Below are 12,737 nucleotides of genomic sequence, written 5' to 3' on the forward strand. Positions count from 1 at the left end.
GAGATGACTGCAGAGACTAGTAACACACTGGCTCAGGGTGGGCTCCTGGCTGCATGAGGAGCTTCCCTCTGCTCCCTTCTCCAGAGGATCTGCTCAGGGGCCCCTCTGGAAAGGGTGGAGGGGGCACGTTGCCTGAGTTCTGTTCAGGCTTTGCCCCCAACCACCTGTATGACCTCTCGTGAGCCACTTGCCCTCCATTTGCCTCAATTTCCAGACTCTCTTGGAAGCTGGGGAGGACCAGCCTTGCTCACCTCCCACGATGTTTGTAGACATAATAACAAATAATGTAGATGTGCAAGTGTCATTACGAGAACACCACGGGGTATCTTACGAGAATGAGAGTGAGTGGGGCCAGTCTTGTCGGCTCTCTCTCCCTTCCTTCCATTAGCAAGCTGTTTAATTATTACAGCCACAAAGAAATAACCGAGAAGCATGGGGGAGAAGCATTTCTGTTAAAGCAGTTGTCCATTGATGTCATCATATCTATTTCCAGAGGTTCTTAGGAGAGACTTTGAAGCTGGTTTAACACTCGACACCTGCTCTGCTGTCAGACGCTGGGCTGGGCGCTGGTCAGATGTGAGTTTCACAAGTCCGTGAGTCAGTTTGTTTTTCAGCTCTTAGATGATGCTCTGCAGGAAAAACACATTTTGTAAGGTGAAAATCTCTTTGCTATGTTAAAAATGCAGGTGGAACAGACGAAGGTAATGTATCAAAATGTTGACTGATGGCTCTTAGTAGAATTCTCAATGAGTTTTTTTTTTTTTCTCTGTTTCTATCCTTCTGTACTTGGCAACCATTCAAGAATGAGTTTTGTTTTGGCAATCCAAAAAATAAATGTATCTCCTCACACAAATTGAATATAGTGCTATTTAAGATTAGAAAGATAGGGATTTGGAAAGTTAGTGATTCACCATTATACGTCAGCTTCCCTGATGGCTCAGATGCAAAAGAATCTGCTTGCAGTGTAGGAGACCTGGGTTTGATCCCTGGGTTGGGAAGATCTTCTGGAGAAGGGAATGGCAACCCATTCCAGTATTCTTGCCTGGAGGATCCCATGGACAGAGGAGTTTGGTTGGCCACAGTCCATGGGATCACAAAGAGCTGGACGTAAATAAGTGACTTATAAACACAAACACATACATACACACACACACACACACACACACCTGAAGAGGACCAGAGGGCCCCCAGAGGCAAGCGGGGCCCAGCCAGTTGGAGACTTCCCTCAAGAGCCAGCACAGGGCTCCTTCCATCATCCGAGCAGCTGCTCTGAACCTGGGCAGAGGCCACCAGGCTCCTCCCCAGGCCGGCCCGTCCTTGTGAGAGCAGGGTGTTTGGTGAGCCTCACATACCAGTTTCAGTGGGTCTGGAGGATTAACGAGCTGCTAGAAGTCTCCGTCTTCCTCTCCTGAAGCCTCCTTTCAAACGACAGACCCCAAATCCGACCTACCACAGCCACATGTGCCACCTCCCTCTGGACTTTGAATTCGTTTGCTTAAACACACACTCCCAAGCAGCACCTCTGTTCCTACTGTTGGTTTAGAGAATTTGAGCCCAAAGGTGCCAGAAAACAGCTCTATGAAAGAGCTCAGCAACCTCAGAGCATGAAAGTGACCCAAGAATAACCCTGTTTTCAGGCCTCTGCACAAATTAAACTTCGAAATTATTCTAAATGGTTAATCCTAAAGTGCAAATACTTGAAACAATCAGAATCAGGCTGTTAAAAACCAGAAATTCTTCCCTTTCTCAGGCAAGACTTCCTTTCTAAGCACCCCATTTCAGACTGTTTCTCCAGTGGCGAATTTCCTTGCATTCTTCCAATAGAGCTGCCACTTAACTCCTTGCTTCCTTGCTTCTACATCCTAGTTGAGGCCTCATCGTCTCATCACCAGACGGTTGTAGTTGGTCTCCCCGCTTCTAATCTGTCTTCACTCTGTATACTTTGGCCAGGTCAGTCTTTTATGGAAAATAGAGCCGATTGGGTGACTCCCAACCCAGAACCTTCACTGAGCTCCGATGCAGTCTCTGAATGCAGCAGGTCGTTGAGACCTTCCCAGTGCAGCTCCCAGCCTGCTGGCCACCTCCAGGCCAGCCACTTCTGGCAGGGGGTGGCTGTGGATAGTCCTGCCAAGGGCCTTGTGCCTTCTCCCTGAGCCTTTGTTCACACCCCCCCTTCACATGAGTCCACTCATCCCTGACATGCCAAAGCCTGCTTCTTCTCACCTTGGATGCTGTCTCCTTGTGAATTCTGTACTTATCATATCCCTTCCTTCCCTCAACCCACCCCCAGGACAACAAGTGCATCCTTATTTCCTTCTGTTAAGGTCTTATTAGCTTGCTAGGAAATTGTTGCTCTCTTGCTTTAGTAACACATTAAACATTATGGGGAGTAGTCTGCTCAGTTGGTTGGAAGATCCACGGAGGGGCCCAGACTCCCTCACTCTTTGGGGTTTCTTCATACTCTTTAGCTGAGTGCCTTGAACCTCCTCTATTTGTTGAATGTATTATGAATGAATCCAATGAATCATTGGATAACTGAATAACAAGAATCAAAGATGACTTTTAATGAGGCATCTACAATAGACTTAAGAAATATGCTAAATATACTCCTACTCATGAAGTGTGGAAAGCATTCTATACTAACCCATTTTAGTACGGTGCTGTGAAATGATAGTTCTGTAGCTGCTGAAGATATTGAGGCCTGGATATCTTTGCTACTTCCCAACTTGAGTGAATTTTCTTAAAAAAAAAAAAAAAAAAGTAATATTGGTTCCGTGAGAAGACAGGACCGTGGAGGGATAGGGATCTGTAAGGGTTTTCGTGTTGGCCCAACATGGGGTCAGATCTTGGCTCCTGAGAACTTATTGAACCTTTCTGATAGAACTTCAGGTTCTCCATCTGCAAAATGTTGATATTGTCTACCTAAGCAATTGTGAGGATGGCAGAATGATGGATGGAAGCATCTAGAAGAGAGCCTGGCACACAGGCCTGCCCAAAGTGCAGTGATGGGTCATCATTTTCCTGGCTGTTACGCACAGTTCAGTTGGAAATTGGGGCATCTGTTAAGTGCAGCTGCAGACTGCAAACCAGCTTTTCATATTTCAAGAGCTCACCGTGCACAGTGGCTTTTATTAAAATGTGAGATTGTTTATAAAGCAGAGGATTACTTGACAGCTGACCCTGAAAATGAGGCTGGAGCTCACACAGAAGGGCCAGGTGTGCTGCTCTGCACTGCTGGGCTTTTCCTCCTCCGCAGGTGTGCCCTCCAGGCCGGAGCAAGCAGATGTCGGTTTTCTGGGATGAGAAGGCAGAATGGGGGTCCTGTGTGCTCTTTCAGAGCACATGGCTGTGAAGGGCAGTAGTGTGACAGACTGGGCCCTGGAACTGTGCTAATGGAGCTCTCACATGTACATGGCTTAAAAACAGAACTGTAAAAAAAAAAATCACTCTGATTGCATCTCCATGGGGGGAAGACTAAGAAAGGACCAGAGAAGAGAATGGGGTCAGTTGGATAACCTGTCATGTACTAGGCACTATTTGTGGGTGCTGAGGGCAGTGAGAGGAATGATGGTCCAGAATATAAAGATGGTAAGATGTAGTCCCACCTGCGTCTGGGCCGTTTAAAAAAAATATTTTTTGAGTCCTGGACTGTTTTGGAAATATGGTAAAAGTTTTGAACTTTGTCCGAGGAAAATGCGTGCATACACATACCATTTTACATACAGTTCCAAGGGGCAGGCTCATGAGTCTCTTGAAGTTCATTTAAGGAACCTAAGTTAAGAACCCTTTATTTAGTAATTACAGTCTTGTGTAAAACATTAGCACGGACACTGGGTTCAGAAACACCTGGTTTGAGTTTGGTTCCACCCCTTTGCCAGCTATGTGTCTCACTGAAGAATGATCTTGAATAGCTCAACCTTTCTAAGCCTCAGACATCTCACATAGATGGAAATAACAGCAGCATCTCTTGGGGTTGCAGTGAAGATGAAATAATAAACAAAACAATCAATACAATGCCTAGCATGCGGCAAATGCTCTATAAATGTTAACACATAATTATTACTAGTGAGCCTGTTATTGATAGAAGGGAGTCATGAAAATACAGCAGGAGATAAATTCCTGTAGCATCTGTGAAGAAAATATGAACCATAGTTTTCAGTTGAGGTCTTTGTATATAAAAGAATGTGAAAAACATCATGGTGGGTTTTGTCTGCTATATAAACAACACGTTTATGGTAACTGTCTTCTGTCCATTAGTAAAAGAAGGCAACCACAACAGCATTCCACAGGGCTGTTTCTGTGGCTATATACTCCATGAAGATGGCCTCATTGTAGGGAATAACTCTCTCAATGACTGCTAATTACTTAGTGCTATAATCCATCAGCAATAATGAAGGAAAAGAAGGATACATGATAACAGTTAGGAGCTGTGGAGGGGTTGCCTTGTACCTCACATTTGTGTGGGTTGTGGTGTCTTTCTGATAAAGTTTGATCGCTTAGAAGAGCAGAAGTCAAAGATAAAGCACTGCCGCTGGGTGTAGCTGGAGGTCAGCAGGCTGTGTGTGTGCACACACGTGGGCACATGTGTGTGCAGGGTATCAAGAACAGAGCTCCTTTTTATCAGCCTTCCCTCATTTGACTGCTTTCGGAGCCACGAGTTTGAACATTTTGGAATGTGCCTGTTGAAAATGAAGATTTATCATACAGAGTGTAAGATTACAACCACAAGATTCAGAAAGGGGTTTCTGAGCTTGGGGGAGAGTTACAATTAACCTCGTAAAGAGCACAGATGAAAGCCTTTCCCACAGTTACAATCAAAGACACTTTAGGCCACTCTTTCCCCAGAGGAATAGTTGCCTTTTACAGCGTGTTTTAAAGTTTTATTTCAAAAACAGTCAGCGTCTTAAAGCACCATGTAGTGCACTCCCCAGACTTTCACTTGCAACATGTTTCCAGTTTTCTCAATCATATTACCGGGTTTCTGGATGTGGTATGAGTTGCTACCTTCACTGGATCCGCACGCACTCAGGGGGATTTAGCCCGACATTCTTGTGCTTGTTGCAAGAAGACTCTCCCAAACCTCCTTGCTCTTCTCATTCTAAGAGGAGAGTTCAGAGTCAGCATTATTATGTGTGAAGAGATTATACTTCTATCCTCTCATTTGTCAGTCGGGGAAACCGAGGTCCCGAGAGGAGATGAAACCCAGTTCTACCCAATCCCCCACTGCTTCTCAAACTTAAGAAGCCAGGTTCTCACCCACATCCTGCGTCGAAATGCTTGCTCATTGTATTCTAGGTCTCTGTGCACACTGGGCTTTATTTGTGCATGTGTGTTTTAAGTGCTTAAGTGTCGTGTTTTTTCCCCCTCAAGATACAGAAAGTGTGATTGTCTTTTGATAGACATGAATTTGCGCAAACTCCAGGAGAGAGTGAAGGACAAGGGTGTGCTGCAGTCCATGGGGTCACTAAGAGTTGGACACGACTTAGTGACTGAGCAGCAACAAGCATCCTTTCGTTGAGCACCTTGGTGTTGCAGGGAATAACTGGTCGTCTAGTAGTTCAATACCACATAGGTGTTGCGGTACTGCTGTGGCCGCTTTGCAGCCACGTTTACCTGGACTGTCAAGGGTAGTGAAACTTTGATCTCTCTTGGTCTGCCTGCTTCCAGTCCTACTATAGTCTGTTTCCTGAGTCTCACTGTCTCCTGAGCACAACTTCCAACTTGCCCTGGATTTTGTTGTTTGAAGAGCACTTTGCAAGCTTCCTCCACCATAATATGCCTTCTGACAGTGCCTGGAGGAAAGCCTGATGTTTGACCCAATCCTGACTTCGCTTGGATGTGCCCCTTGCCTTTACACATCGCACAGGACGGTGGTGGCAGCCTTTTCACGGGTCATGAGGTCTGCAGTCTGGTTCTTGGCCAGTCCTCACTGCCGAGCTGGTTGTAGTCTGTTAACACCAGAGCCAATCCTACCAGCTACCTGTTAAAACCCTTGTACGCCTCCTCATTGCCTACAGTAGGAGGCTGCCAATTCCAGTTAAGTAGTGGCCATCTGAAGTGCAGGCTGTCCGAAGTGTCCTAAAGCGCTGTGATCTGTAATGTCTCACAAGTGTCGGGAGAGGCATTGGGAGCAGATGTGCCGTGTCCTCTCTAGCCAGGAGAACCACGTGTCGGCTTCCTTTTTAAAAATTAATTTACTATTTTTGGCCGCACTGGGTCTTCACTGCTGCGTGTGGGCCTTCTCTAGTGGTGGTATGCAGGTTTCTTCCTGCGGTGGCTTCTGTTGTTGCAGAGCACAGGCTCCAGGGCATGCGGGCTTCAGCATTGTTGCAGAGGGGCTCAGTAGCTGTGGCTCCTGGGCTCTTGAGCACAGGCTCGATAGTTGTGGCACATGAGTTTAGTTACTCTGCAGCATGTGGAATCTTCATCTTCCTGGACCAGGGATTGAACCCGTATCCTCTGCATTGGCGGGTGGATTCTTATCCACTGGACAGCCAGAAAAGTCCTATGTCAACTTCTAAACAGGACACGTCAGACTTTTCCTGATCTGGTTTCTGCCCACCTATCACTGACCCCTCCCCAAGCTGCCTCCTCCCTCCATGTGCTGCTTCCCCAGCACCCCTGCTGACACACCAACATGGCTTTGCATCTGCTGAACTTCTGCCTGAGATCCCTTACCTCTTGTTTCTCCATTGCCTCCTCATTCTTTAACACCCAGTTCAACTATTACTGCCTTAGAAGCCTCCTGTCCTTTTTGCCACATAGCCAGATTGCACAAGATCACTTTGTTCTTTCTTTAGTTAATTTCATTCAGCATTAACACTTTATAGTATAATCATTTAGTCATCTATCTGCTCTTCTACTACGTGGTTGGTGGGAAAATGAATGTTGATTGAGCTTCTTCAGTGTCCTAAAGACACTGGGAAGAAGAGCTGCCTGTCTGAAAGCCCAGTGGAGCAGAATGAGGGTAGGATTTTGAAGCTGGTTTCCTGGCTTAAGCCCTCCTTTTTTACATGCCTTTTCTCTGAGTCTTAGGCTATTCATGTTGTAAACTGGGAATCATAACACTATGCCAGGTTGTTGAGTGGTTTAGAAATAGTATTTCTAAAATGTGAGCATACAGTAAGTCCTCAGTAAATGGTGACTATAATTGGTTACCTACTTTAATTTCAATTTTGTGAGGCACAGTAGGAATTAATTTTAAATACTGTAACTGAACTTCAAATTATTTCCTTAGAGTCATAAATCAAATATATTACTGAGTTAGAATTTAAACTCAGATCCTAGTGGTGTCAGGGCCAGTGTCCACTGTCTTATATCATCTGATTTTATAAGAAAATTGGCAATGGGCCCAAACATACAAAAAATGTGAAAACAGTACAATGGATTCTGTATCTCCTCCATCTCACCTAGATTTTAATATTTCACCTCAATTTTTGGTCACTCTTTCTTGATTTCTACACGTGCATGTGGCCACATGACATACATCTTTTTTCTCACATGCTGATCACACTAATGTTGCCCTAAACAAGGACCTCTCCTCCTGCATTCTCCTATACAAGCATTCCAATTAGGAGATTAGCATCAATACCACAATACACACTGTACAGTCTTAATGACCCAGATAACCACAATGGTGTGGTCACTCACCTAGAGCCAGACATCCTGGAATGTGATGTCAAGTGGATCTTACGAAGCATTACTATGAACAAAGATAGTGGAGGTGATGGAATTCCAGTTGAGCTATTTCAAATTCTAAAAGACGATGCTAAAAAAAAAAAAAAAGAGAGAATGCTGTTTAAGTGCTGCATTCAATATGCCAGCAAATTTGGAAAACTCACCAGTGGCCACAGGACTGGAAAAGGTCAGTTTTCATTCCAATCCCAAAGAAGGGCAATGCCAAAGAATGTTAAAACTACTGTACAATTGCACTCACCTCACATGTGAGCAAAGTAATGCTCAAAATCCTTCAAGCTACATGAACCGAGAACTTTCAGATACTCAAGCTGGTTTTAGAAAAGGCAGAGGAATCAGAGATCAAATTGTCAACATTGTTGGATCACAGAAAAAGCAAGGGAATTCCAGAAGAAGCATCTACTTCAGCTTCATTGACTACACTAAAGCCTTTGTATGGATCACAATGAACTGTGGAAAATTCTTTAAAGAGATAGGAATACCAGACCACCTTACCTGCCTCCTGAGAAACCTGTATGCAGGTTAAGAAGCAACAGTTAGAACCAGACATGGAACAATGGACTGGTTCAAAATTGGGAAAGAAGTGCGTCAAGGCTGTATATTGTCATCCTGCTTATTTAACTTATATGCCGAGTACATCATGAGAAATGCTGGGTTGCAAGAAGCACAAGCTGGAATCAAGATTATCAGGAGAAGTAACAATAACCTGAGATGATGCAGATGACACCACTCTAACGGCAGAAAGCAAAGAGGAACTAAAGAGCCTCTTGATGAAGGTGAAAGAGGAGAGTGAAAAAGCTAGTTAAAACTCAACATTTAAAAAACTATAAGATTATGGCATCCGGTCCCACCACTTCATGGCAAATAGATGGGGAAAGGATGGAAAGAGTGACAGCAAAATCACTGCAGATGGTGACTGCAGCCATGAAATTAAAAGATGCCTGCTACTTGGAAGAAAAGCTATGATTAACCTAGACAGCATATTAAAAAGCAGAGACATTACTTTGCTAACAAAAGTCTGTCTAGTCAAAGCTTTGGTTTTTCAAGTAGTCACGTACAGATGTGAGAGTTGGACCATAAAGAAGACTGAGTGCCAAAGAATTGATGCTTTTAATCTGTGGTGTTGGGGACAACTCTTGAGAGTTCCTCGGACTGCAAGGAGATCAAACCAGTTAATCCTAAGAAAATCAGTCCTGAATATTCATTGGAAGGACTAAAGCTGAAACTCCAATCCTTTGGCCCCCTGATGCAAAGAACCAACTCATTGGAAAAGACCCTGATGCTGGGAAGGACTGAAGGCAGGAGGAGAAGGGGATGACAGAGGATGAGATGGTTGGATGACATCACTGACTCGATGGACTTGAGTTTGAGTAATGTAGGACAGGGAAGCCTGGCATGCTGCAGTTCTTGTGGTCACAAGGAGTCGGACATGGCTTAGTGACTGAACAGCAACAATAACATGGCCCACAGATTCCATTCAGACTTATCCAAGCATTATGAAAATGACCTTTCTCTTTTCTAATCCAGGATCCTATCTAGGAACATGCAGTCTATTTAATTATCTAACTGCATCAGGATCTTTTAACCTGGAAACATTTCTCAGTCTTTTCCTGTGACTCATGCCCTTGATAGGCCTTTCATTCTATAGGACAGCCTTTCACTTGGATCTGTCCAGTGCTTCGTCCCTGATTAGACTCAGGCCATGATGTGAGCTCTTCCAGGTGTATCCCATCAAGAGACACATGATGATGACCCATCTTATCCCTGGTGACGTTTACCTTGACCACGATGGGGTTGGCCAGGTGTCTCTACTGTAGAGTTGTCATATCCCTTTGTATTTGATCACTGTGGTATGTAGTGTTATACTAATATCCTGTTCCTCCTTAAAATATCACCCAAGAACCTTAGCTTAATGGGTGAGTCCCACCTGTATCCACCGGATGCTGAGTGGCAGTGATCTGTTTCCACCATTTCTACATTCATTACCTGGCTTTCTACTGTAAGAGGGTTCCCTTCTCCTCTGTTTATATATGTACAGTATGGACTTATGGTTCTATTTTAACCAATGGATTATAATCTGTTAACTAGAATTTTAATCCTCAAATTGTTCCTGATTATTTTCAAGGTGTTCCTCCGTCCTCTTCACAGATGCCCATCATCTGTTAAGCATTTCCTTATATTCCGACACAAGATGTTCCAGAATCATCTTGTATTTTCTCTTCTCCAACCCTGAAATCAACTTCTCTTCAAAGTATTCTGATTCATTTTAGTGGAGGATGATATTTGTGAACCAAAATTTGATTATTCACTGTGCTCATAGCTTCTGTATGCACACACACAGCCATACATATAAATATGAGACACAAATAGAGAAAATAAATATTTTAGCCAATTCTTATTTAAAAACCCATCACTTCATACCAATACTCCTAATTCCAGTCCTACATCTCAGAGGTCTTTCCAGCCTTCTTTCCATATTGAGAAATCTCAGAGCGGGAAATCTCACCCCTTTTATTCTCACTAGATTGACATATCTGTTCAGTGTCACCAGGCTTCCTGACTACTCTGGCTGCCTCTCTTGTCTGCCACCTCTGTATCCAACCTCTTCCTGCCTGCTTCCTTGACCCTTGGGGGGACATTGCACCAATGTCTTCATAAGGCATAAAGGCTTCTTTTGTCTCCCCATGTTTTTGAATCTGAGCACCAATGTCAAGAAGTGGAGATAAGAAGTAATGGATATATGCTTTTAGGCAGGAGATATGTGCCTTCTCTTTTTGCCATCCAACGTGGTACATGACATAATAGGAGATTTATGAATGCTGTATGAAGGAATAGATAAATGAACAATTTTCCTCTGCGATTGTTCATTGTTTAACTTCTGGATGTTACGTGGGGATTATCAGGATGAGAACAGGATAGGTAAGACCAAAGCATCTTTTCTGTCTAGGGACATTTCTGTCCCTTCACCTTTGCAAGACTAAGGTCGGGGGTGGGGTGAGGGAGGGGGAAGGGGCAGATTTGGGAAAAGCTGCTCAAGGAGCCAGAGGAGCTGAATGAAACTCTGGAGTCAGTTGACAGATGAGGCCACCAGCTTATCTTTGTATCCAGCACAGCTTCAGGGACCCCTTTAACCAGGAGATAAAGTTATGGGAACAAGTGCAAGAAACAGCCTAAACTTCGGCTGCTTCATTTTATTTCTTTCTTTCTTTTACCTTTTATTTATTTATTTATTTTTCATTTATTTTTATTAGTTGGAGGCTAATTACTTTACAATATTGTAGTGGTTTTTGCCATACATTGACATGAATCAGCCATGGATTTACATGTGTTCCCCATCCCGATCCCCCCTCCCGCCTCCCTCCCCATCCCATCCCTCTGGGTCTTCCCAGTGCACCAGCCCCAAGCACTTGTCTCATGCATCCAACCTGGGCTGGTGATCTGTTTCACCCTTGATAGTATACTTGTTTCAATGCTATTCTCTCAGAACATCCCACCCTCACCTTCTCCCATAGAGTCTAAAAGCCTATTCTGTACATCTGTGTCTCTTTTTCTGTTTTGCATATAGGGTTATCGTTACCATCTTTTAAAATTCCATATATATGCATTAGTATGCTGTATTGGTCTTTATCTTTCTAACTTACTTCACTCTGTATAATGGGCTCCAGTTTCATCCTTCTCATTAGAATTGATTCAAAGGAGTTCTTTTTAATGGCTGAGTAATATTCCATTGTGTATATGTACCACAGCTTCCTTATCCATTCGTCTGCTGATGGGCATCTAGGTTGCTTCCATGTCCTGGCTATTATAAACAGTGCTGCGATGAACATTGGGGTGCACGTGTCTCTTCCAGATCTGGTTTCCTCGGTGTGTATGCCCAGGAGTGGGATTGCTGGGTCATATGGCAGTTCTATTTCCAGTTTTTTAAGGAATCTCCACACTGTTCTCCATAGTGGCTGTACTAGTTTGCATTCCCACCAACAGTGTAAGAGGGTTCCCTTTTCTCCACACCCTCTCCAGCATTTATTGCTTGTAGACTTTTGGGTAGCAGCCATCGTGACTGGCGTGTAATGGTACCTCATTGAGGTTTTGATTTGCATTTCTCTGATGATGAGTGATGTTGAGCATCTTTTCATGTGTTTGTTAGCCATCTGTATGTCTTCCTTGGAGAAATGTCTGTTTAGTTCTTTGACCCATTTTTTGATTGGGTCATTTATTTTTCTGGAATTGAGCTGCAGGAGTTGCTTGTATATTTTTGAGATTAATCCTTTGTCTGTTTCTTCGTTTGCTATTATTTTCTCCCATTCTGAAGGCTGTCTTTTCACCTTGCTTATAGTTTCCTTTGTTGTGCAAAAGCTTTTAAGTTTCATTAGGTCCCATTTGTTTATTTTGCTTTTATTTCCAATATTCTGGGAGGTGGGTCATAGAGGATCCTGCTGTGATTTATGTCAGAGAGTGTTTTGGCTATGTTCTCCTCTAGGAGTTTTATAGTTTTTGGTCTTACATTTAGATCTTTAGGCTGCTTCATTTTATTTGAGATTCGTGTGTGTAAGTGTGATTGTGTGTTAGAGCTAATACAAGGCAGCACCCAGAGTAACTAATTCCTTCTCATTTATGTGTGTCCTGAAATTCTATTGAGCTTGCAGTGTTTTATGTCATTTTTGTCCAACTCTATTGGGATGTGCAGGCTTCCCAGGTAGCTCAACAGTAAACCATATACCTGTCAAGGTAGGAGACATGGGTTTGATCCCTGGATCAGACGATCCCCTGGAAGAGGAAATGGCAACCCACTCAAGTATTCTTGTTTAGGGAATCCCATGGACAGGGGAGCCTTGCAGGCTATAGTCCACGAAGGGTAGCAAAGAGACATGACTGAGCATGCATTGGGACGTTTGCTAGCCAGTTGCTGGTGTAAAGGTGCTAGTACTTTAGAATGCTCTCTGATAGCCTGCAACTGTAAGTAAATGTGCATAATACTAGTTTTGTGAATACTTGAAACCCATTACCCTTTCATTAGTTTTCACAAGCTCTTACATGGTACCTGC

General features: G+C 43.7%; 1 protein-coding gene across 1 annotated transcript in view; it reads left to right on the forward strand.

Moving 5' to 3' along the window:
• The first annotated feature begins 259 nt into the window (after positions 1–259).
• The window catches only part of SAXO1 (stabilizer of axonemal microtubules 1), a 66,372-nt gene continuing 53,894 nt past the window's right edge, over positions 260–12,737 (forward strand). The window contains exons 1-2 of the mRNA XM_065907849.1: positions 260–341; positions 1,951–2,138. Of these exons, the coding sequence (XP_065763921.1) occupies positions 260–341; positions 1,951–2,138 (270 nt within the window). The remainder of the gene's footprint in view (positions 342–1,950; positions 2,139–12,737) is intronic.

Source organism: Muntiacus reevesi, chromosome 17 (assembly GCF_963930625.1).
Source record: "Muntiacus reevesi chromosome 17, mMunRee1.1, whole genome shotgun sequence".
Lineage (NCBI taxonomy): Eukaryota > Metazoa > Chordata > Mammalia > Artiodactyla > Cervidae > Muntiacus > Muntiacus reevesi.